This window comes from Rhyacophila brunnea, unplaced genomic scaffold (genome assembly GCF_057557595.1).
Source record: "Rhyacophila brunnea isolate RB1 unplaced genomic scaffold, BYU_Rbru_1.0 scaffold_13, whole genome shotgun sequence".
Classification (NCBI taxonomy): domain Eukaryota; kingdom Metazoa; phylum Arthropoda; class Insecta; order Trichoptera; family Rhyacophilidae; genus Rhyacophila; species Rhyacophila brunnea.
Window position 1 is genome coordinate 11,184,019 of NW_028232785.1, and position 27,844 is coordinate 11,211,862.

Genomic DNA, 27,844 nt, shown 5'->3' on the forward strand with positions numbered 1-27,844 from the left:
GACCATGTCCGATCCTAATAGGATCATATGGGCCTCCACAGGGTGGAGGTTTGTATTAACAGATTTTGTTTTTACGAGAAATGGATGTCAGTCACTTGATCAACCTATTAGGTCCATACTCTGACTCATACGCAAATTGAAAAACAATAATATGTGTACTTGCCAGACCCAGGATTCGAACGTGAGACCCACGACGCTATAGGCCGACACTTAAGCTGCACGGTCATCGTGGGAGTACAATACATGAATATTTTTTTATACAATTGAACATTATTTAATTGTTCCCAATTAGAAGAGCACAATTTTTTATTTTTATTTTAAATAATAATTATAGACTATATTTATGTTAATCAAGTAAAGTTTAAATTTGATTTTCCCAATAATGACCGAATCAGAGTTATCTAGTTGTAGTATTGAGGTGACGAATTAAACTATTGGCGTATGCTGACGATATTGATATCATTAGCCGGTCCCCAGAAGCCCTCGAACAGGCATTTACTTCCGTAAAGTCAGCTGCTGTAGACGTGGGACTCAGGATGAACAAAAGTAAAACAAAATTCTCAGACAGTTCTCCACGGTGCAATAAATGATAATAACAAACTTATCATTGGCGGTGATGCATTTGAAACTGTGGATTCACTTATCTTTATCTAGGGTCCCTTGTCACAAAAACTAATAACACGAGCGACGAAATAAATCGCCGGATCCCCCTCATTAACAGGTGCTATTTTAGTCTCCAAAGGCTTCTGAAGAACGAGGCACTCTCAAGGAAAACCAAAACAATCTTATATAACACTCTTCTGCGCCCAGTATTAATCTATGGATCAGAATGCTGGGTACTCGGCAAACAGCATGAGAGGAATATGGATATCTTTGAGTAGTGTTTTGAGAAGAGTCTTTGGGACTGTTCAAGAAAGTGGCATTTGGAGGTTAAGGAATACTGAGGTGTACACACTTTATGGGGGCGAAAAGATCACATGGTATACGAAAATGCAGAGATTGCGCTGGATCATAGAATGCCGGAGTATATACCAGTAAGTCGGGCTATGTACGCAACCCCCGAGGGCAAGAGAAGAATTGGACAGCCGAAATTGAGATGGCTGGACTGCGCCACCGGTCAAAACAACTGGAGAGTGTCAGCGCTGGATCGTCCAGGATGGAGAGAGTTTTTGAAGGAGGTCAAGACTCGCTAAGGGTTGTAGAGGCATACATGATGATAATAATAGTCTATATCTATATTTTGCATTGTTTATTCACGTACGGTTTTCGAGATTTTGTGTAACTGTTCATATAAATAATAACGTTTTACCATTCATTCATAACAATGCAATATCTGTACGAGTATATTATAGACAGGCGGCTTTAGACAGAAAATACAATAAAAGCGTGAAGTTTTTTTACAAATGAATCTGCAATGCGAAATGACTTACCGCTAATCTAACCAACATCAATAACCCAGTATTCAGCTTCATATATTTAGGCTCTGTCTATATGGAGTCTTAAACATCTTTGTTTGTAATTTTTTTCTTGTGGATATAGTTTAAATCATATTGGGGTTTTACCTGGAAATATTTCCCATAAATCGGAGGCTATGGCCTTTATTTAGTATTCCCGTATTTTTTAATGGGCTTCAACTTATATTTGAAACATTTTTCAATATTTTAAACTGTTTATGAGATATAGCTGAAAAACTAAAAATCGTCCGCCATTTTCATAAATGGCGTAATAATAATGAGTGTTGATTTTTGGTATGTCATCACTCTGCATGCAGTCTCCTCTTTGGAGGAATTATTTCCAGGTAAGCGGTTATTTTAACTCTGGACTAATTAATATCTCAATATTTGATCTATACATTATAAATGCATGATGTGATCCCAATTTGTCTATTAGTCCAGCAATAGGTACTATAATAATATGATAATGTGTCGACAGACTTATGGTTACTTAAACCCAGAAATGCTTAATGAAATATTGTTGTATTTAAACGGTCGTTTTACGAGGCAGCCATCTTGCGCACCATGTAATTGAGAATGCCGCCATTTTTGTAGTACGTAAGATCGACTTCCGTATCGAATCTGACAATCACATCGAATTCAGTTCCATTGTCCACCTGTTGGCAAAAAAAAACAAGATAACTCAATGAATTAAACAGTTATTTTCAGATGAATAGGTTGTGCATTTTGTCAGCGATTTCAGAGTATAAACTCTATAAAGACCGGTTCGGATTAGTTGAGTAATTTAGTCGAGTGGCGAATGATTTAGTTACCACTAAATGATTTAGTAACTGAAAAGTGTTTGAACACAGTACATTACGAGTGCTTAAAGTCAGACAACGTTATCTACAAAAAAGTGATTTTTTTTTGTTTTGAGATAACGTTATTTTACATTTATGGCTACATGATAGTCAAACAACGTTATGTTAATCTTTTCTAATTTCTTATTAAATCGTCAGTAAAGTTTAACGCTAACTACATAAGTTACCCTTGTTTTCATATTTTTTTAAAACTATCCCTATAAATTTTAACATCATCATAAGCAAGATAAATGTACATACAATACATAATAAATTATAAAATATTAACATAAGGTTTTAAATAAACATTTCCCTTGTTGAGTTACAAGAATCTAAAATAACGATTTTTGGCTCTCCTGTAAAGTTGCACTTTTGTAGATAGTGTTGTTTGACACTAAGCCCTCGATTAGTGAGTGACGTATCAAAATGAATAGAGCACTGTCCGGACTTGTCTCATGGCTTGCTTGGTATTTAGTGAGAGGTAGTGGGGTGCTATTCGACCGAAAAATTAGAATAAAATGGATTGACTCGACTAAATGATTTTACTAAATTACTCGCCACTCGACTAATCCGAACCGGCCATAACAGCTATCTGGACAGCTTGGCAAGTGCCGATTTATGAAGTGGCAGACGAGGCAGCAAGCAGAAATGATGCCAGGAAACTCTTTTGAATCACCCGTACAGTCTGTAGTAAGCACCCACCGACTCCAAGAGCCGTTTGCGGCCTCGGATTGTGTCAAGAAAATTTGAAAGAATCATATCTGGCGAGAGCTGAATTGCCCACCCCCTTTGACATAACTGCGGTAGTATTACTTTTGGGTATCTCCTAACTCCTCTCCTGACTCATGTCCGACTGCTCGTCGAGATTTATCATGAGAACATGAAAAAGGTGTCCTTCTGGTTTAGCCAGATGCTACGAATGTCTCAAGACAATTATACTTGCCTGTTCTTCAAGCCATTCGGATTACAGCATTATGGAAAGTTGTTAAATACCACCCTCAGATGGTATATGGCAGCGGCAAAGTGTGGAGGTAGGCTGTTTAGATTGGAAGCTCAAGGTTAATTCGGATATTTTTGTACGTTCCCGGTAATAGAAATTGTTCCAATTCGATCACGACTCCAGAAAATGACTCAAAAGTGACTTCTTGCAACTGGAAAATACAATCGATCATTGAGCAAGACTTTACCTGTACGGACACAGTCTGCAGTGGTCTCACGTCCTGGGGCAGATTGATGGTGAAACGTTCCTCTCCGGTTAATCCGAGGCTAGTGGCGCTCTGTCCCTCGGCAAACTGCAATGGGATCACCCCCATCCCGACCAAATTTGAGCGGTGAATGCGTTCGTAAGACTCAGCGATTACTGCTTTGATTCCCTGTAAAAATAAAGTGATATTGGATTTACATTGTCAAAAGACAATGGCGGTTTTATACACATTCCGTATTAGGAATTTTGAAAGCAGTTCGATTTTCGAATCAAACAATTATATGTGTGGTTGTATTGGTAACAAGTTAATTATTTTATTCTTCTATTGGCGGCCCCAACAATAAAATAGCGGCATAACTTATATATTTATTTCTCGGTGTTTTATGTCATTATACTTTTTAAAAATTATGGTTAATGTATTTTGCCTACATAAAATCGATGAATGAATATCTTTCTACCGGTATTTATAGCTTAATTATATCTTCAAGTCAAATCAAATTTACACTAATTCAATTCAATTCAATTCAATTCAATTCAATTCAATTCATTTATTTTTACATATTGTGGACATTACAAATTACAAGTTTAAGACGTTCACAACATGACATAAAAAAGAGATAGATAATATGTTATTAAACAGTAGAAATATGTACATACAAAAATATTAATTATATAGGTACATGGAAATACACCGGATGAGTTAAGCAGACCCTATTTTAAAAATTTATAAAATAACGTCCACCTATACTCATCCTCACGTAGGTGGAATATATCAACACCCGAAGCAATTTCGTTGAACATAGTTATCGCCCTCCCAATTGGCATTACCAGTGGCAGGTTGGTTCTGCACCTTGGGAGAATAAACAACTGATGTTCTCTATTTCTAAGATAGTTATCAGGGACACACAGGTCAACACTGCCCAGAATGGCAGAGTTCTCATTTATACCTCGTATAAGTCGAAAAAAATACATAGCTAAATAAAGATTTCTTCTAAATTGCAAACTGCAGTATGTAAGCATGCCTAAGAGAAAGTCAGTTGGATAAAGCCACGGATAGTATCCGTACAACCTCAAATAAAGGAGTCTCAAGAATTTCTTCTGAACCCTCTCCACCATAAGGCCATACTTCAACTGATGCGGTGCCCAAACAATAGACCCACTCTCAAGTCTGCTTCGAACTAAAGAATTAAATAAAAGTTTTAATACCGTAACATCCGAAAAGACCCGGGAAGTACGCATGACGAAGCCCAACATTTTAAGCGCCTTGTTACAAATGGTAACTATATGGCTAATAAATGTCAGTTTACTCTCAAACGTAATGCCAAGATCCCTTACAGATGATATTCGTGACAGAACTCTGCCATGCATCGAGTATTGGAAAAACAACACTTTTGAGGCTCTGGTAAACGACAAAAGATTGCATTTATCAATATTGAATTCTAGTTTGTTACGCCTGCCCCAATCTAATATATTATCTATATCAAGTTGGAGCTAACGACAATCGTCCAAGGTGACAACTTCCAAAAAGAGTTTCAAGTCATCAGCGAACAACAAAAACATAGCATTTTTTATTACCAATGCTATGTCATTTATAAAAATCGTGAACAGCAACGGCCCTAAGTTTGAGCCCTGAGGGACACCAGAAAATGTGTTAAAGGTCTGTGACTGATAAAGGCCAGTACTAATACACCAAGACTAATACACTATCCAACAGTGGCGAAGGGTGACTTTTGGAAAGAGGTAGGCTGTGGAGATCTGATAAAAAGAGCACACTTGTCAGGTATACTTACGAGAATAGTACGATATTTACTACTAATGAATAGGTACACACTAATAAATGACAACGACACACTAATTCAATGAAACTTCAAAAACTCATTGACGACATAAAAATGAGCGATGTGTTTAAATTACGTATTTTTCAAAACATGTATACCCATCAAAAATCATTAGATAAAATTTATTTGGTACTGTTCGGTTAAAGCGGATACAGCGGAAAACGCATTTTGAAAATAGCCGATAAACTGGATTATTTGTCAGTTTGGGTTAGTTTAGGTTAGGTTGGGTTAGGTTTGGTTAGGTTAACCTAACAAATAATCCAGTATATCGGCTATTTTCAAAATGCGTTTTCCGATGTATCCGCTTTAACCGAACAGTACCATTTATTTTTATTTTAAAAAACAATCAATACTTACTTATTTATTAATATTCGATTAAACGCCGTTGAAATTATTTTTTTAATTATCAATTATTAATGATTTTGGACAAAGTACGCAGTCGTGACAACAATATTATGCGCGAATGTTTTAGGCTCTGCGATAGGAGCTTACCTTATTTCGTACAAATCAGCAGACTTGCTGAGGTTACGAGACGTAAAGTCCATAAGAAAAAAATTCTAAATTATTTCACACATAATCGGAAATTTATTTACGTCGAGGCATTTATTATTTAATTTACGGCGCGCTGTGGTATATTTTTTGATACTTTTGCAGATTGTTTTGTAAACTGTGTAATACTTTAATACATTCCTACATATACGACATCTCTCATTGGCAAAATAAATTATTTTTATATAACATAAAATAAGGAAGTGATTAAGTATATAAATATGTCAATATGCAATTAAAAAATATTTTTCTTAAGAAGGTAGGCTTTAAATAATCGCCTAGTATGGAGTCTTCGTCACTGCTATCCAATCCTATGAATCCAGGTATTCGAGGCTTATTTACGCAATATATTTGAACAGAGAATCATGTTTGTAATTAACTATTTAGGTGAATCTGAAATTACAGTGGAATATCATAGTAGAGGTGTGAAGTTATCTTAGAATGAACCTACGATACGAAATCACTCATAGCTAACTTAATCAGTGGACCAGTTGTCCTTTTTTATTTCATAAATAGGTTACATATCTATAGAAGAAGGATTTTTTCAACATCTTTGTCTTAAGTGATTTACACTGACTGAAAAACTTTTAAAATTCAAGCCAGTTGTTCAACTGTAACTATTGACTTTCTGCATTGTTCTGCACACAAAATATTCCTTCGCTACATAGAATCAATAGTCACAAAAATCTTCGCAAAGAACACAGAATAACATAACGATGGAATAACTTCTTACAAGTAGATATGGTCCCTTGGCCGCCCAATCCCGACTGGATCCTGAGCCGTAGTCCTTTCCGACCAACAGAATCAGAGGAACACCTTCTTCCGCATATCTGAAATTTAATAGAATTTATTATTTATTTTGTATTTGACTGCCAGAGAGGATATGTCATTTTTTCAACCTACTAGGTCCAAACACAACATTGAAAAACAACATGCGAATTTGTCAGACCCAGGATTCGACGAAAGTGGATACGTTACCACCAATGACATTAATATGGACGAAGCATCTGGAAAAAAAACTGACACTCACTTTTTTGTCGGGTCTGCCGAATAGCATAATCTGTTCTAACGCCATTACAATAGAGGTGATATTGCTATAAATTCCCGAAGCTTTTTGTCGGGTCTGCCGAAAGTTCCCGAGTTGCCGAGAGTTCGCTCAAATGAACATTGACACTAGAAACACTTTTCTAACGCCATTACAATAAAGGTGATATTGCTATAAATTCCCGATCCGTGATATCGCATAATGGATATTGCGTGACGTCTACCATACATGTGCGAATGTCGTTATGCCCGAAGTTACTTGCTAGCTACTGTATTCAGTGAGTTGTCCATTAATAATGTCATTGGTTACCACTCAGCAGTGGCGAGGGGTAGAGGTAGGCTGTTAAGATCCGACATAAATGATGATAATATATCTCATTAGTAAACTCCAGTGGCGAAGGGTGGAGGTAAGCTGTTAAGATCCACCATAAATAGTGCACATTAACCTTTTTCAGTCAAATGTATATGTTTTTATTGAAATAAGACTACAATTTACAGATAGTATTGGTTGGGTTTTAAAAATCAATTAAACCCTGTCGCAACCAAGCCATAATAGAATTGGTATATTTTAGGCAATATGACAAAATTGTGCACATTTTTTCATTCTAACTTATTTGTCCACAGAGTAGAGGTTTGTATTAACAGATTTTGTTTTTTTACGAGAAATGGATGTCAGCCACTTGCTCAACCTATTAGGTCCATACCCTGACTCACACACAAACTGAAAAACAATATGTGTACTTGCCAGACCCAGGATTCGAACCTGAGACCCACAGCGTGATAGTCCAACGCTTATGCCGCGCGGCCACCGTGGGTGTTACACACATAGTTGGTTAATTTTTTTAATTCATCAAGATATGCCTAAACCAAACTATAATAGATGAAAATTATTATTCCATCTATAAAATATCAAAATTTATGTATGATTTAACTGCATAATTTTAGATATTTTATAGATATACGAGTATTTTTTGACTATTATCTATTATGGCTTAGTTTTCGCAGGGTTTAATTGAATTTTAAAAACTAACCAACACCATCTGTAAAATGTAGTTTTATTTCAATGAAAACAAGTATGTATGACTGACAAAGTTTAGTGTGCAATATTTATGGCGGATCTTAACAGCCTACCTCCACCCTTCGCTACTGGTAAACTCCATTAATTCCCAATACGTTACCATTGTTCCCAGAATGGACGATTTTCCATTGAGTGTAGTATTTTTATTGTTTATAATTACTAATGATCTATTATTAGGTTATAATGATTTATTATATGCTTATCATATTGTGTTATTTTTGATAAGGTAGGGGGTTTTTTTACAAACACTTCAACTATTCATAATTTGTTTGTTATATATTATTTTTATTATGATCCTTGACTTAATAGGTACGTAGGTGATAAAGTTTTTACCTACTTTATTGTAGGTATTGATTTGTTATATAAGTTAGAGTTAATTGTATTCATTGTCAGTGTATATTTGCCTTTTGGTGAGTGTAATAGTGCCTGAAGATGCTGAAAGGCGAAACCCGGGTCGCAAAAAATGATCCAAATCATAGACTAAAGATACATCTAGACGCCACCCGTTGCATTGCTAAATGAAGCTGCGTGCCGTGCGTTTGGTTTGTGGGCGAGCGAACGCATTCGTCTACAAATGTTCGAGACCATAGACCATTTCGCTAGTTCTCGCCCAAAGTGCTCGCACTAGACGCTCAGAATTAAAATATAATTTTCTATTTTTTTACGTTATATAGTATTTTTACGAGGTCAAAATGCAACCATTAGGTAAAGATATCCATAATTTAAATTATTTTAAAGAAACACTAGGTCACTGATATTAAAATATATAATAATATACAAATAAATTATCACGAACATGTATCAACTTACCTATGAAACGTAATACCATCTTCTTGCTTATCAGTACGGCTACCATATTTTAATACAACACACAGAACCATCTTTCCTACTTAATTAACTAAAAATATTTACCACTGACTTTATGTTTAACACAAAAAATAGCAAATTTAGCAACACGAGCTCGCAGGTTATCGACGCTACGTGAAGCGATTCACCTCGATTTGCCGGCGATACTTTTGGAAACTAACTCACACATATGTAGACCTTTTATCTTACTCTAGCGCGTGTCGCAGAGATTATAAGGGTGCCGAATACTTTCTCACTCGCACTCATGCATCGTTTTTGTTCAGGCCTTGATTCAAATGGAATAGTACAAAACTTAAATCTATTAGAATTTAAATTCCATCAAGTACCTTCGGTCGATAGTATTAATATTATAAATATGTTAAATATGTAATAAAAGCCCACTGTGGCCGCGCGGATTAAGCGTTGGACTATAACGCCGTGGGTCCCAGGTTCGAATCCTGGGTCTGGCAAGTACAATTTGTGTGTGTCAGGGTATGGACCTAATAGGTTGAGCAAGTGGCTGACATCCATTTCTCGTAAAAAACAAAATCTGTCAATACAAACCTCTGCTCTGTAGAGGACCATATGATCCTATTAGGATCGGACATGGTCGAAAAAAAGAAATATGTTAACGTCAAACTGTTTGAAGTATAACTTACGAACTTTTTATTAAAACACTTGAGGCGATTCCACAACGTTGTCCTATGGATGGACGGTATCATTCCCATTTTGTTTTATTTGTAATATTGAAGTTGCCTTAGAGGGAACATTTAACATTGACCGTTTGCATAATGTGACATTATTGACTCGTATTGAAATGAAATCGTTCACATTATAACACAAATCTAGCCTGTAAAAGGACATAACAAGTCAATTGAACTGTAACCAACAATTTAAAAAAAAACGAGTGCATTAAAAGATGACCAACTACCTTTCAGCGCAGTCAAAGACGTCCATAGTATCACCAGACGGCACGTGCTTCGTCCTGGGCCCTGCGATGGCTCCCCCAAGCAGCTTGTTGACGATTCTGGTATTGGCAAATGTGCCGCGAGCCATGACAGCGTCGTTTCCTCGCCTGGATCCGTAAGAGTTGAATTCTCTTGGCGTCAAGCTAGAAAATGATATAAATACGTGAGGTTAGATCAAGAATGTTATAGTAATAAAACCTAAGCAAAAGGACCTCTGGTCTATTGATTAAGTTAGCCGCAAGTTACTTTTGTATTGTAGGTTTACGTGACATTTCACTATAATTTACGATTTAACCAAATAAGCCTTGAATAATCAAAACTGATTTCAATTTGAATTTATTATTAGAAGATACTCTTTAGTCAATTTTAGGTAAACTGTCAAAAGCAATGCATTAAGATAAATAATCACGTAAAACACTGACAAAAACGTATGTAGATAATGTAAACAAAGTCTAGTCATCATTTTGTATACAGAGCCGTCAATAGAAAGAAGAAAAATAATGAACTTATTACCAATACAATCACTCGTACAATCGTTCTTCCAAATTAGAGTTCAAATTATTTGTCATTACCCTTTCTCTGCGAGAAATCTGGCGGCCGGACTGTTCCTGGCTATGCTCCCAGCCGGGGATATGTGATCAGTGGTCACCGAGTCGCCGAGATACAACAGACATCTCGCTTTATCGATGCCTTTCGTCACCGGCAGATCCTGGAATTGGTAAACAAACGATATAAACATCGCAAAACTTGCATCAGAGTATTTCTCTTTAAGATCTACTTGCTAATGAATTTCTGAGAGCTATAGGAAAATACATAACAGGCATGTCCAACTTGAAATATTCTGTGATCTACCACATTCTTCAACTTGAACAAATGTATTATCAAAATCACAAATCATATAATCTATTTTACAATTATTGATTGTACACGCTTTTTGCAGTTTTATGACTAAAATTTCTATGGTGCAATCGACGCGTTGGATATGCCTGGTATATAATGACACATTTATCACTGTTTAAATTGAAATTGAATTAAATTGTTATTCTTTTCGCTTGCTATCGTCCACCACAATGTACCAGGTGAAAAGGGGAACAATGAACAAGACGGGTGGATATTAACCGCTTGTGGTAAAATTACCTTGGTCATTCCCTTGAAGAATGGAGGGTGCTTGATGTATGTGGAGGTCAGATCCCAGGGGTACAGTCTTCCTGTGGGCGCTATCAGCGATTGCCACGAGGCAGAACCACTCTCGATCTTGGCATATACCTGAAATGGTTAGGTTACTTTAGGTTAAGTACTGAAAATTTCGTGGTAGAATGAGAATGATTATTGATATGACAATAGATAATGATTCGACAGACTAAAAGTGAAATAATGACTTTAAAATTGATTTCTTTCGTCCAATTTAATGGGTTTGAATATATCTTAATTTTTCTCCAAATCATAGTGAATATTTTTCTATATTTACAAGACTCAAAATTATTATATTATGAAACATAATATTGATCATAATTGTTTGAAGAACTGCTGTGGCTGCATGTTGTGGCCCCATTACACCACTGCTGTAGAGCAACTACAGAAAATAACATGACAAACCTCTTTAAACATGGCCGGAATGACGTGCTTCTGTTCCACGGCATGTATTTCATTACGGGAAGGCCAGATGTCTGCCAAATACACCGCGCTGCCGTCTGGACGTTTTCCTGTGAACACATAGTAATGTTAACGTGATTCTTTGGGAATAATTTGATGGTTACTCCATCAGTGGTTTAATTGAATAAACGTGGACTCAAACCGGCTGTCGATGTCATTATTAATTCATTTACAAATATTTTATCCGTGCACAACTGACATTTTTTAAAAGTAAACAGAATGCGTTTGCGTAGTTAACATTGTATTTTTGGTGAGTGTGCCAATTGACGCGCGTGTAATCTCTTTTAGCCTTTGCTTATTCCCCAAACTTATTAACAAAACATGTCACAAATTTAGAATTGCGCTACATACCTAATGGTTCCTTTTCAAAGTCGATGTCGACGGTTCCAGCGATCGCATACGCAATAACGAGGAGTGGCGATGCGAGGTAATTGGCTCTTGTGTTGGGGTGGATACGGCCTTCAAAGTTACGGTTTCCGGAGAGCACGCCACAACAGACCAGCTCGTTCTGGAAACAAAACAGTGTCATTGAATTTAATTGTAACCACACTGAGGTGAAATCATCATATTAAAATCATATTTTTAGTCTAATTCTTGTTTCTATATGTCTTAAGTGAGATCTTATCGGTATGTACCTTTTCTATGGTGTTGGCGATGTTTTCTTCTATGGGTCCTGAGTTTCCGATGCAGGTCATGCAGCCGTAGCCGACCACGTCGAAGCCAAGTTTCTCCAAGTAAGGAATCACCCCCGACTCCTGCAAAGGTCACATTCAGGCGTTAATATCGTTTTTAATAGTCTTTGAGATATGTCTACAAGCAAAATTTTCAGTCATTTTAATAGAATTGGTTACACACCTTCAAATAGTATGTGACGACACCCGATCCAGGGGACAGAGATGTTTTTATGTAGGGCAACACTTTTAATCCCGCCTCCACTGCTTTTTTTGCTAATAAGCCTGTAAGAAAGGAAAACAATTTGTAAATCGACAGACATAAATAAGTGTGAAGCTTACTATAAATGAATATGCAATGCGAAATGAGTTGCAGCTAATTTAATCATTAGCCTTAGAGTGTGATGCTCAATCGTCTGTCATAATTACAACAAAATTACAAAAAAACACTATCCAGAAAGCCTTTCATAGTTATGATCGAGTTGTCTATTGTCCACCAAATCTGCAATAGCTTCGTTCTGTTTTTCTATTGAAAATATTACCATATATAAAAATTCTCTTTTTCATAATTTAGGTAAATTATTTTGTAATTGTTAAACGATGACCAAAATATGAAAAATATACAAAATAAATTCAATAACTATAAATACACAATTAATATTTAATTAAAATGATTAAATGTCTCCGCAATTAGTAAATAATATAAGTTATTTTTTGACCCATGTTTTTTCCGATACGGTAACACTTGCCGTTGAAATGTCAGATTTTGTCATTTACAATTATTACAAATATGCAATGATGTGAATAATTATATAGAATGATTAAAACTAATATTACCATGTTGGTGTGTAGGTAACTATTGTCCGGCAACTTCATCTTGGCTACGTGGCAAATCTGTGAACTACGTACAGCTAATCAAATTTCCGGTTTCAAATTAGGAACGCCCCCAAATTTTTCATTACATTTTTGACACTTCGTATTGGACGCATCTATCAATTTACGTAATTTGAAGCTTTTTATATTCAAAAGATGTCTAAAACAATACGAAATGATATTCGAATTATTATCAGTAAACTTTTGATTTATTGCGAAGAAGAAAAAGAGTCGTATTTAAAAGGCGAGCTTATACAATACTTTCAACAAGCCCATTTTACGGGTTCCTGTCATGTCAGGTATGTCAAAATTCAGTGTTGTAATACTAGAAATATTTCCCCAAATACTGGAATCTATGTTTGTATATTATAAAGTTATGTGTATCGTAATCTATTTTATTAATATTTTTAGACGTATAATAATTAAGTATAAATGATCATTAGTTAGTTAATGAATTATCCTATTTTTTCCTAATTATTTTCCTAATTTTTAAACCGATAAGTAGGTACATATTGTTTTAAAATTTATGTAAGGTGGATATAATTTAATTTATAGAAAATTATTTTCACAGTATGTGTTTCTACAACAATTTTACTAAAAATACGATATAAAGACATCATTTGTAAATTATAAAACATGTGATTGGGTCATCAATATAATATTGAATATGTTATATCTTTCACTTCTACTTTTTTACTCATAATTTGTGTTCTAGTTATTTAATGAATAAATACCTGCAGCAATATTATCAGTTAATGTGGGTTCAATGATACATTTCCTTCCAAATTCAATAATTACGCTGTATTAATTAACCTAATATAATAGTAATAATTAAGAGGTGAAATTATTTGAAAAAAAAATTCTATTGATATTTATTGAACAATAATTAGACTTATAAATTAATGTACTTATAAACTTACTGAGAATAGAATTGATATAAACTTAAAACCTAATTTCGCGGGATATGTTTTCTCAAAAAATGACAACACTGTGAAATATTCTATACGCGATAAGAGCGACTTCCTGTTGTTGCCTAAATAATGTTGTCGTACAGTAAGTACTTATATATTTCAACTACCTATCTATTGGTTTAATATTACATAAATATCTAAATCTGAATAAGAAATGTTAATTCATAATTCATTGACACTGACATTTCAATTCGATAATCGGTTTTACTAAATTAAGACATGTACAGAATCAAGAAAGTAAAGGAAAATATGTCGTATTAAATGTCACGGATATTTAATAGTTGTTCAACACCCATATTGAGATCAATTGTTAAATGAATTTGAGTGTATTGGCCGTTTTAAAGACACGTAAATTTATTTTGACAGCAGCTGTCAGTGGTAAATGGAAATACAGAAGGGGGGCAAGGGGGCGAGTTCATAACAAAAGTAGTCTATGGTTAAGGATTCCTTATCTCTATAATCTATAGTTAACAGATGGATTTCGGCTATTTACCAATTTTACTGTAAGTTTGTGGTAAGTACGAATTGAGCATTACGCCCTTAGTGATTTCATTTTCAGGTTCATCTTCATGCTGACAAGCGAAAATGATAATTTACCAAAGAATTTGGACTGCAAATAGAAAGAGCCTCATGTTAATAAAATTCTGTTATGACATTTAAAATTACGCACGCACAAAGCATGGTTAAGTTGGTAAATCAGTTGCCATTCCGATTGTCTTACTCATACAAAATGCTTGGTATTTTTATATTCAAAGTGATTAATTACTCGAGTGCTATTTATAAATGGTTTTAAATAATAATGCCGAAGTGTAGTATATAACTGCCTGCTTATCTACTCATGGTGAGGGATTGTCTTTTTATGTCCTGCAAATTGGCAAATAAATATCATAGCAGTAGTGTGAAGTTCTCTGCAAATGAACCTGTGCATCTATTCTATACACAACACTGCTATCAGCAGCTATCGAGGATAGTTTTGTATCGAGGTATTAGCACTTATTGTAACAATTACAATAAGTTAGTTGTAATTGTTACAATAATTGCTATGTTTTAACAGCACCTCTCTTGGGTGTGCTAAATTTTAGAGCGAGATAGACAGTTTTGACGGCTAACTTATTGTAACAATTATAATACATATGAAAAACTATCCTCGATAACTGCCGATAGCAGTCTTGTGGATGGAATAGATGCGCTGAGCCATCTAATTTTTTTTCATCATTTCAAAGTCAGCAGTGGACCAGGGGTTCTTTTTTTGCTTCAATTTCATACATTTTGGCTCCATCTATAGGGTAGACAGTTTTGGTTCAATATCTTTGTGAAGTACCTATTTTTTGGAGAGAAGGTGTGTCGCGAAGGACATAATTCTATGTCAGTAAGTGACCATTTACCTGCGCCCAGCATGACACTTGGGTTACTCGTATTGGTGCAAGAAGTGATGGCTGCGATGACCACAGAACCGTGGGTGATGGAATACTGCTGACGATCGTGGTACGTGAAGGAGCCTGATGCCGACAGCTTCTCTGATGTCAGACCGAAGCCTTTGAAACCGACCTGATGACAGAATGAAACAATGACAAACGTGTCGATCGCACTCATGGTTGTTCACATAGCAGAGAGGACAGATTCCTACCTTATTGGTGAGACACTCTGAGAAGTCTTTCTTCATATCGGACACGGAGACCCTGTCATGGGGACGCTTGGGTCCGCTGACGGATGTAACCACTGTCGCCAGGTCCAATTCTACCACCTGAAACGTAATGAAACATTAGGGTCTGACCACAGAAAAATCACACATACAAAGAATTTGGATTATAGATAAAACGAGTCTCATGAGGCCGCAATCTAAATTGGGAATTCAGGAAGGCAATTCGATACTGGAATCAAACGATTATATTTGTGGTTGCATTGGTAACAAGTTTGTTGGTTTGTTTACATAACCTACGTATGCATTTATCGGTGTTTTACATGATTATTAATCTTAAAAATAATGGACAGTGTATAACTGCATATATAAAATTGACAAGGAATTATATTTCTGCACGTATTTATCAGAGCGTTGGAGCGGACCTCGGAGCACGAGCACAGAGCAGTGGAGTAATGGGGTTTTACCCGGAGCACCAAAAATTTGTAGTGCTCCACTGCTCCGGATGTTTTTTAATTAAAATATAATTTTCATCATAAAATCCAATGAAAATATTATATTTGACAGTTTGCAACAATTATTTGAAATACGGCAACCCTGCCGAGTGATAAATAACCTCACTTTTATGACACTTTGGAGATACCATGTTAATAAGTTTGCAGATATTTTGTTTAATAGAATTAATAATGAAAATGACAAATAATAAACCATATTTTAAAACTACTTATTTTTTAACATTTGTACGTATACATATAATAACTATTAAAACTTTTTACTCGGAACGGAGCAGAGCCTGAAGCGGAGCTGGAGCAAGTATTAAGTACCAAAGCGGAGTTGGAGCGTAGCAACTCAAAAAAGGGTCTGCTTCAACCCCTGGTATTTATAACAAAATTTTACATTCAAACGTTTGCACTTGTGATTATATTGGTAACAAATTCATTATTTTTTCTTTTTTCTATTGGCAGTCCTGAAAACAAAATGGCGGCTCGTGTTCTGGTTTGAAGTTTGTTGTTTTGTTTAAACAATCTATATACGCATTTCTGTGTTTTACATAATTAATCAACTTTAAAATAACGGTCAAAGTATTACTCCTTTCTGGATGCCTACATAAAATTGACGAGGTTGTATCTCATCCACAAGTATGTATTTATAATCAAACGTCTGCGTTAATATGAGATACATGAAATGTTAAATTGAAATCAAATTTTAAATACACTATCCAATCCCATGAATTGAAGTATTGAAGGCATGTCTGTGATTAACTAATCAGGTGAATCTAAAATTACTAGAATATCATAGCAGAAGTGTGAAGTTATCTTCAAATGAAGCTGCAATGCAAAATAATCTGTAGCCAACTTAACTGGTAGATCAGAGGTCCATTTTTTAGCTTCAATTTCATATATTTAGGGCCCCATCTCTGTTGTATTAGGAGGCATGATAGAAAAAAAGAAAAAAAATTACTTACTTGAGAGAAGATGGGATCTTGTTTAGTGTCAGCATAATCTCTCAACTGTCCCGTAAGCCTCATGTACTCCTCGATGATTGCCACCTTCTCGTCAGAGCGATCTGTAACAGGATATAACCGATATTATTCTCACAATCATCAAAGCGGATAATTACTAAACACACTTCGAAAATTAAACTAATCTCAGGTGTATATTAGCAGACTTGCATGCAGCCAATTAGCTATTCTGGTCACACACATGACTGATACTTTTTATCAATACTAAAATCTAATTAGTCGCGATGTGGGAATAAACCCTATGGAAGAAAGACTACTCACTGGTCTGTCTGAGATAGTCCAGTGACCGTGCATCGACGGGGAAGTGTGCTGCGGTGGCCCCGTACTCAGGGCACATGTTGGAGATGGTGGCGCGGTCCGCGATGCTCAGCATGCCCACACCCTCACCGAAAAACTCCACAAACTTGCCCACCACTCCCAGTTGACGGAGGTGCTGGAATATAATGATTACTATGAATAAATCTGGCAAATTCATATGTTGTTTTTTGAACCCAGAATATTAATTTAGATTGAGAAAATGGCCAACATCTGCTCTCATAAAAAAATCTCTCATGAATAGATTGTTTATTGACATGTTCAACAACTCTGTTTAAGCAATGGAGTCTAGTTTTTTTATAAAATGTATATATAAGGTAAACAAAAGTCACGGCATCCTTGAGGATAAGGTAATGGTCGACTTACGGCTGTGTCAGACAGAGGGGAGAATGCGAGACGTTTTCCGTAGGCAACCAAGATTTACGACAGGTCATAGTGCAAATGCTTTCAATAATTACCAATGGAATTGATGACGCTTTAACTGTATACGTTTGTATAATGTCATTAATACTTTCAACTAAGGGTACGTGCTTGATGGAATTTGAATTTAGTACATTTACCATTGGTAAGTGGTAGTAAGTAGTAAGTAGTGCCTGAAGATGCCGAAAGACAAAACCTGGGTGGCAAAAAATGACTCAAATGGAATAGTACAAAATTTAAATCGATAGAATTTGTATACCTTTGTAATGGTAAGGACTAAGTCGGTGGAGGTGGCCAACTGGTTGAGTTCTCCTATGAGCTTGTATCCCACCACCGTTGGCAGCAGCATAGAGATGGCCTGACCCAGCATCACCGCTTCCGCTTCGATACCTGACAAACACGCAAAAATAGACAGTTAACAGAAATCGGTAAATCAAAATTGCTCCTCCGAAACAGAGTGTAGGATGGATGCAAAAAATGCAGGACTTTTTATAAAACAGTGAACAAATCCAAAGAATGATCATTTCAAAAGGCATTATATATTTTTTTTCTCTGTTGTAACACAAACTACTGGACCCGATTTTGACCGACTTGCACAGCTTATAGACTATTCACAGTTGCTTTCTTGATGACGTTATTACATCTAGAATGCGCATACCCTCGCAATCTCTTCCTTTGATGCTGCCAATGATCACCCTCTTATCGAGGCTAATCGAGCCTATTCTAACTATGTGACGGAAGAATTAGAAAACGCGTATCTTACATGTGGCCGCGAGACGTTCTTTCGATGACAAACATAAAATTATGAGATTAAAAGTTACTGAAAACACCAACCTCCCACTCCCCACCCGAGTACACCGAGTCCGTTAACCATGGTGGTGTGTGAATCGGTGCCCACTACTGAGTCAGGGTACAGCATATCAGAATCGCTGAAAACGACCCTCGCCAGATGCTCCAGGTTCACCTGGTGGACGATTCCAGAGCCCGGTGGGACTATCAGCATTCTGTCGAAGGCACCAGCGCCCCACTGGAATAATAAACAAGCATAATTGAAAAGCTCAGGATTAAATGAATCCAAGTAAGTACATGGGTTGAGTAAATCGACGACAAAATATGTGGTTACACTCCATGATGAGTTGTGTATAAAATGTTACATGTATAACAACATAAAATTATATAATACCCCGCTGACAGTACGTATTATCGCGTCCATAACAAGGAAATAACGTGTAAAAATGTAATATCATACAAGTTGCAAGACTGCATGTATGAATCAAAAAAGTTCGGAAGCTTCTGAATTTTCAAGCGACAGTTGGATCGATATCTGCGCCTGCGCAGTAGAACGATAGTGGCGAACCTGCCGTTAAAAAAACCAACTACACCGTGCAGACTCATTTTGAGGTTAACCGAGTTTCACAACCTGTCAAATAGTACTATAAAATGAGACAACATCGCGTCTCGCTTGCTCTTGAAGAATGAGATTGACGAGACACTCAGTAATTTAACGTGTGAACAGTTATTATCGCAATAGTTTAAAATACACACTATTTGTGCAAGTAAATCCATGCTCGTGTACAGACGTTACAATTAGACAAGTCTAGAATAAAAGTTGGACCGAGTGAGATTCAAATTCACGCCTTTCACTTTCCGGGTGAGTGCTTTCGCCTCTAAGCTATCGGTCGGTATATGATTCATGTGTATTATTTCGTATGTGTCGTTATTTTATATACATTTAATCTGAGGTAGGTAACAAGGCAATCTACTTTATGATCAATTAAGGTAACTTACAATGGTTGAGCGGCTAACACGTTCGCTAGATTCGAATCCTGGGTCTGGCAAATACACATATTGTTATTCAATGTGGTCGGAGTCAGAGTATGGACCCAATATGTTGACCAAGTGGCTACCATACATTTCTCATAAATACAAAAATCTGTTAATATAAACATCCACTCTGTGGAGATCCATATGATTTTTTTAGGATCGGACATGGTCAAAAAAGAAAGAATGTTAAATGACATTACTAACATAATCATAACAGACGTCTGACGCTAGTAAAATTCGATTATTGACCATTCAATATCTACAATTAATACCTATCAATACGCAATACACACCTTGAGGAAAGTGAATCGCTCCTTGTTTCTTTGGAACTCCAATTCTTGGTTCTTATCGAGAGCATCAGGGCTGAAACGATAAATGAGGCCTTCACTGAGAATAATCCGCTAATGTTAAGAATTTCCTTCGCACATGGAAACTCCTCAATTCTGGCAACCGATAAATTAATGAAGAGATTTGTTTAAACCCGGGTTGCTGTACTCCTAACGACAGTGGCGAAGGGTGGAGGTAGGCTTTTAATATCCAACATAAATAGTGCACACTAAACTTTGTCAGTCAAACGTATTTGTTTTCTACAATGTGTAGATAGCCTTTGTTAGTTTTTAAAATTCAATTAAACCCAGCCCAATCCAAACCATAGTTGATAATATTTAATATTTTTTATCAATAATTATGGTTTGGTTTAGGCAGGGCTTAATGAATTTTAAAAAACTAACCGACACCATATTCTGTAATATGTATTCTTAATTCAATGAAAACAAGTCAATATGACTGAAAAAATGAGGACCATTTTTGTCGGATCGCCCATAGCATAATATTTAGATAGGGTTTAATTGAATTTTAAAAACTTAGTTCAATGAAAACAAGTAAATATGACTGACAAAGTTTAGTGTGCACTAATTATATTGAATCTTAACGACCTACCTCCACCCCTCGCCAATGCCTGACGATGATGGAATTATTAAAACTTGCAATTACCCTTGCAGTGTACTTGGGGAAACTGAGAATTAAATGTCTATCTTAACGCAGAAATGATGAATCCAGAATAATAAACAATTTATACCTTCTGGCGAAATCGACTTGCACGGAATGATCGATGACAAGATCCGACGGGCAGATTGGGTTGATCTTGTCAGGGTTCCCTCCGAGGTCTTTCACGGCATCTCGCATCGCAGCGAAATCCACGACAGCTGGCACTCCGGTGAAATCCTGTCAACATATTAATATAGGCTCAGTCAATGACATTATTAATGGATGACGCACTCAATACAGTAGCTAGCAAGTAAATTCGGGCATTCGCATGTATAGGTAGACGTCACGCAATTTCCGGTATGCGATATCACGCATCGAGAATTTATAGCAATATGACCTTTATTGTAATGGCGTTAGAGCAGTGTTTCTAATGCTCATCTGAGCGAACCCGTTTGAACCGAACCATTCGGCAGACCCAACAAAAAGCATTAGGAATTTATAGCAATATCACCTTTATTGTAATGGCGTTAGAACAGATTATGCCATTCGGCAGACCCGACAATAAAGTGAGTCTCATTTTTTTCCCAGATGATTCGTCCATATTAATGTCATTGGGCTCAGTAGATATATACATATTTATAGATAAAGGAAAGGCTCTCGACAATATGTATGAGATGCATTCTGGAGTTTTTTTTGGAAATATTGTTCAGCGTGGACCGGATAACCAGGAGAGATTTTAAAAACTAACCAAAACCACATGTAAATTGTAGTTTTAATTCAATAAAAAGAAATACGTAAGACTGAGAAAGCACTATTTGTAGCGGATTTTAACAACCTACCCCCACGCCACTGCTATAGAAAAAGGTTTTTTTTAAATATTTTGGTTAGTTTAGAAACTCGCGGTTAACTTTTAGATGCTCTAATGGTGTCAATAAACTTAAGTAACGTACATGAACTAAGAAGAAAATTGTACTTCTTCTTCACCCTATTAAAAATGTCTTCTTACATAAATGCGACGAAAGATCTCAAGTTATTTGGTCATTTTAAACGTGGGTCGCAAAAATTAGAAAAGGTTGAGAGCCCATGATTTAGGCAGTCCTCACACGGAGAATCAACACTTCACCTTATTCTCAACTCGGAAAAGTCAACAGAATTGCTTGCCCTGTACACCAACGCACTTTATTGTACAGAGCCGGAATGTCAATATTGACTTACTATCAAAACATTGGCCAATCGTCAGACTAAAAAGGGGTTATGAAAAGAAACAGGTTTGTTCAACATGCAAATTCATTTTTCTTAGGTACCTACCCATACAAATTTATTTATTTACCATCGATAGACTGAGACTTGGTCTGCGTGAAATATGGAAAGAAATAGTAAACAGATAAACAGAATGAAGAAATAGACCCGATCCGATTGGATTGTTTTTAAATCAATAAAAATGGTTGAATCTAGGCAGTTGCCCACTTACCCACAATTCACCTCACCTCTCCACCGCTACTATCTGACCACTTAACCTAAGCGTGATAAATAAAATTGTGCAAGTGTGTTATTCGACGTTTGGATGTAGACCCCTCTACTTAATCGCTTTACCTAGTGATATTTGTGAAAAGTTTTATCTTGTAACTACGGAGTCTTTTGAGATAAAACTAGAGTGACACACCTCACCTCACCACTCCACCACTACTATCTGGCCACTTTACCTATTCATGAAGAATTGTTGCAAGTGCATTAATCGACAACGTTTGGGTGTAAATCACTCTACCACTCTTACTTTACCTTTACTATCTGACCACTTTACATGGTGCGTTATTTTCAAAAAGTTTTGTCATGTAATTTTAGAACCTTTTGAGATATCAAGATTAGACTGGTTCGAATCGATTTTTTTAAATCAATGACACAGACAATGGTTTGATCTAGGCGTGCGCCCCTCTTGAGGTTACGAACTCCACCCCGACTGCAATAAGGTTGAATCTTTCAGATTTGTACAATCCTCCTACAATCTGGAAACGCGCATCCTACACTACGCCACTGCGATTTGAGTCTCCTAACATTCCTTCGCCCTGACAGCTTCGCATTAAAAAAATTCCAGACTTGTTCATTCGTTGAACACGGATCAGCACATTTTAATCAGGAAATTTTGGTGGTTTGAAGACGAATTAATCTCAAAGAAAATCATCTCCTCATTCTTGCTTTCATAGCAATGTCGATATGTCAAACATACTATTATTACCTGAAGTATAACTCTGGCAGGTTTGAAGGCGATCTCGACTCCGCCTGGCACATCCTGGTTGACCTCCCATGCCAGCACATTGTCCACGTCCTTCTCCAGCACCTGGAAGCCGTCGCAGTTCCTCACGCACGACTCTAGCAGAACCCTTATGCTGAACGGGAGTCTCTCTAGAAGACGGTACAAAATGGACTTAATAATAATTATTAAATTTATCATTATTATTTTTACGATCAATCCACTGTTGGATGATGAAGGCCTCCCCATACCTCATTACATGTACATCGGCCGAGCTTGATAAATTTGTCAATCTAACACATTTCAGGTTAGCCCTGCGATGGTTTAGTATCCCCTGAGTACATTATATGACTGCATTTGTCCAACGGTTGTCCACTCACAAAATGACATGTTCGGCCCCATCGCTTTATAATTGATAATTAAATTACCAGTTCTAACGTGGAGCGGGTTAGGAATAATGAGGAGATAAGAGAGCGGACCAAGCAGATTCTCATCGTGCTGTGAGTGAAAAGGCGACGTTGGACCTGGATCGGCCACGTGCGGTCGACGGCTGAAGAGAATCTCAACCTGGCTTGACAGTTCTTCAAGCCAAACAGATTCCTGCGTCGACACAGAGTCGAGATACAGTGTATACAACGGAGCTATGGGATGCTGGCATGACATAGTATCCTTGTAGATGCCATGTGGTATCCATATGTTCCAACTAAGGGGCAGACATGGTTAACGAGGAAGAATGTAGTAGCATTGAACAAATTAGAGATCACAGGCCCAAGAGATGAATTACTTTGGTATATAATATAAATACCGCATATGGGGGGAAAAAAAAATGGTATTTAATTTTTAGAAATACAGAGGGACGTCCTAGCATGATTTTAACATCCACGCCACTGTCAGGCGCCGGACACATACAATCGGGCGGGACGCATACAATCGGGCTTGCGAGGCGCTCGCGCATATTTAATGTGAATCATCAAAAATACAACGTGATCAAATATGGCAGAGCACACTGGTTTTGACGAAGCGCTGTGCCCGCCTGCCCCATGATTCATGTATTGTTTGGCTTCTCAGCGGGACGAATTAACGAAAATACTATATTGTTAAATATGTCAAACCCCATTGAACACGGCAAGCAAAAGGGGCGCGAGCTATTTTATTTTATCCGCTTCTGGATGCGTTGTCGATAGACGGGCGCCTCCATTATTTTAATAACAAAGAAGTTATTGTTTAGTTGCTGGGTATGCGATATAGTGCTAGTAGAATTATGTCATCGTGAATATGAATTACAAGCCGCCGAGAAATAAAATAATTTTATTGCTTTGTTACGAGAGGCGCTGAAAATAATAATTATTTTGTGCTTCTCGTGCCTCTTATTACATAGGTGAAGGGTAATACGCGGGTGGGAGGAGTGTCATTTCGGTTTGTAGTTACGCTTCACGGGCCTACTTCGCAGTGATCGCCCCGATCCGACGCTTTTGGTGGGCTTTATGTCTAAGGTTGAGATTTTCTTGATGCATCCAATAAATGCAATGAAATTACTCGAAGGCACTTACCATACTTGGGTCCAAGTGCTTTCAGGTCATAGTATTTGAATTCCTTTCCTCCGATATTGGTTGACTTCAGGAGTTTCTTGAACGGGTTTGTATCTAGGATGAAAAATAAATATTTAATATTTGATTATAGCCGACGTTTTCAATTAATTTATTTATCTACATTGTAAGTACAAGGAAACACATCTAATGAGCTAATTAAATCCTATATAAAGAATTTATAAAACAACCTCCACAAAACTCTTCTCACGGAGATGGAATATATCAATATCTGAAGTGATTTGAATGAACACAGTCATCGTTCGTCCATTTTGCATTACCAATAGCAGGTTTTTCGCAATTTCTCGATTTTTAACATCAGATCAGGGACTCGCATATCAACACTAGCAAGAATGGCAGAGTTTTTATTTACACCACATATAAATCGGAAACGGTAATAGGTAAAATAAAGATCTTTTCTAATGTTTAAACTATGACTACAAAAAATCCAGCTGGATAAAGTCACGGATGGTATCCATACAGCCTTGAATAGGAGTCAAAAATTTTTGCTAAACCCTCTCCACCATAAGGCCGTACTTCAACTGATATGAAGCCTTAACAATCGACCCACTTTTCAAGCTAATAAACTTATAATTTCACTTAAAAAAAGGTTTCAATAAATATTCACGTTGGCCATTGAAAAATGCCGACTGGCTTCTCCATCCACCACACTCGTTATGCAGACGTATACCGTGGCGTTAGGTGCCATTCAAAGTTATGTTGCGTTGTACCAAGAGCAACTTCCCAAGACCTTGGTTGGCGTGCACTAAAGTTTACGTGATTCCTATTTTGATATATATTACGGCTAATTCTAGATGAGAATTTTTGAAAGCTGAGAAATTTTCCTTTGTAGATACCAAGTCTTGCGACTGGAAAACTGCCACTGCTTTCAAAAGTTGTAATATTTGTATTTGTTCCTTCATTCGCCACACTTATGCAACGCATGACCTGCCCACCCCCACGGGACGTCACTGGGGGGAGGTACATTTGCATTATAAAGTAAATGTTTTCGTTTCAGTACAAGTCGAACATGTTTTGTATTAAAAATAGCAACATTTAATACCTAATATACTGAATCGGCTTGATTAACTGAATCTAAAATTGCGTTGAATTGTTCGCACTTTTCGACAGATGCGGGCCATAATGGTCTGAAGTTTGTTATAAGTGAATCAGGGATGTGACATTACTTGCAGCTAATTTAATCATTATTCTTAGTAACCTACTTTCAGATTTACTCGTATTTTATTAAGGCTTTGTCTATAATAAAGAGAATGTTTTCTTTAGTGTCTTTGGTTGAAGGTCATTTTAAAATGTTGTCTGGCAGTAATATAGATATTTCATATCATTATGTAGCAATTAAAAAATTTAAAATTTGAATAAAGTACCTAAGCAAGATTTAAAAAAATAGGACATTAATAATATTTTCGCGTTTATTTAATACAAAAATGACAGTAGAATACGGAAAAACGCAGTTAAAAATAATGCACAATTGTTTAGTAAGACATTTTCGTGATATTATCGTAGATATAGTGATAATTTCATTTAATTTCTAATGTAATTAGAGAAAATGACATACCCGCCATGGTTATAGTATACACTGGTCACGTACGCACGACCGCTGGGCGCAATATTCGCTTACAATGGAGACTGAATTAAATTTAAATACTTTATAATGCCCGATATCAAAGTTCAAATAGAATATTAAAAAAAATAATAATACGCTAGCGATATGAAAATGTGACAGCAATGTACGGACGAACTTGAATATTACTTGATAAAAAAATGTCAAATTGCCCTTTTTTTTTTAAATTTATGGCTGTTGAGGCATATTTTTTTTAAAATTCTTTGACGAAACTTTTATTCACTGCGGTCGACTGAAAATTTTGTATGGAGAATATATTTTTTATTAAAAAAAATCAAAAAACATTTGCGTGTATATTTTCATTTATTTAAAATGTTATAAAAGATTTTTTTTATTACAGAAATTAGGTATTTAATGGAATACTAGATTTATATATAATTATTATTATGATTAATATTAAAACTTTAATTTTTCTATAAAGAATATTCTTTTGGCAAAATTTTAACAAAACTTTTAACATGACATGCCTGAAAATTGTTTGCAAGTACTTGTGTGCTACCACTGCTCACATCAGTGGCGCACCCAGGATTTAATATTGGGCGAATGAGGAGGAGAATGTAAATTAGTCCCATAGACTCTTTTTCTTCTTCACAGCTTAATTTCTTGTTTATCGGTCTTTTGTCTGTCTATTGCACTCGGTGTACTTATACCATGGTCCCCACATCCTGAAACGGGCCCTCAGGCTAGGATATTTGGCGGGCCCCCTACCTACCACTAAGATTAAATGCAGTGTGAAACACTACATTAACGTTTTTCAAATAGTGTTTTAGTTCAAATAAAGGGTACTTATACAGTGAATTATTGGCGATTTTTAATACATCTACTTTAATAATAGAGCTATCGAGTATCGACACATAATAATCAAAAAATATATTGCACAATTATATAAGTAATTGAAAATATTCATGGCCATGAAGTGTAATAGCGACTTTTTTATTATTAAAGCTAATTTATGATTGTGTGTTTATCTCACTTATCTGGTCAACCCGACACGCCGGGCCCCCCACAGCCCGGGCCCCCTGGCTAGAGCCCTGTCAGCCCTCCCCAGCCATGACCTACACCACTCCGGAATTCGGGTGGACACCGAGAATTTTTTGACAGTTCCCTTAGGTATTGGGTTTCTAATTTACATTGGACATTAGTGTTTCGAAATTTTTGTGCTAGATTTTAAAATCTAAGAAATTTTTCTAAAAAGGGTGCTGGAGAATTATTATAAATCATTTTTTGCCGTGTTTTATTGGTTTTCGATGTCAATGTTTAAAATCAGTCTGATAATTTTCATGTTTGGGGGGTGCCAGGGCCCCTTGCCCCCCACTGGGTTCGCCACTGGTGTAAACCACTTCGGAATTCGGGTGGACACCGAGAATTTTTTGACATTTCCATTAGAGATTGAGTTTCTAAAAAAACCCGACATTAGTGTTTCGAAATTAAAATCTAAGAAATTTTTCTAAAGAGGGTGCTGGAGAATTTCAAATCATTTTTTTGCCGTGTTTTTATTTGTCTAATCTATTGGCTTTCAATTTCAATGTTTTTGGGGGGGGGCAAGGCCCCTTGGCCCCCCCCCCCTGGGTGCGCCACTGGCTCACATGTTCTTCCAATGCAAGAAAGTCTCCAAAATCAATCTGGCATGGAAAGGTGCGTGTTGGGCATAACTCAAAAAGATCATTTCACGA

At 36.5% G+C, this 27,844-nt stretch overlaps 1 protein-coding gene across 1 annotated transcript; it reads right to left on the reverse strand.

Moving 5' to 3' along the window:
* Positions 1-26,325, reverse strand: LOC147076466 (cytoplasmic aconitate hydratase-like). The gene is made up of 21 exons (XM_085940293.1): positions 26,106-26,325; positions 24,494-24,586; positions 22,929-23,095; positions 20,787-20,932; positions 20,002-20,071; positions 18,719-18,911; positions 18,144-18,274; positions 17,411-17,582; positions 17,093-17,193; positions 15,616-15,732; positions 15,374-15,536; positions 12,329-12,429; positions 12,109-12,228; positions 11,825-11,981; positions 11,417-11,523; positions 10,958-11,086; positions 10,393-10,529; positions 9,784-9,963; positions 6,618-6,714; positions 3,481-3,666; positions 1-2,110 (listed from the first exon to the last, which is right to left on the reverse strand). Exons 1-21 carry the CDS (start codon positions 26,110-26,112, stop codon positions 1,994-1,996), a joined length of 2,691 nt encoding a protein of 896 aa, XP_085796419.1. The 5' UTR covers positions 26,113-26,325; the 3' UTR covers positions 1-1,993.
* Positions 26,326-27,844: the final 1,519 nt, after the last annotated feature.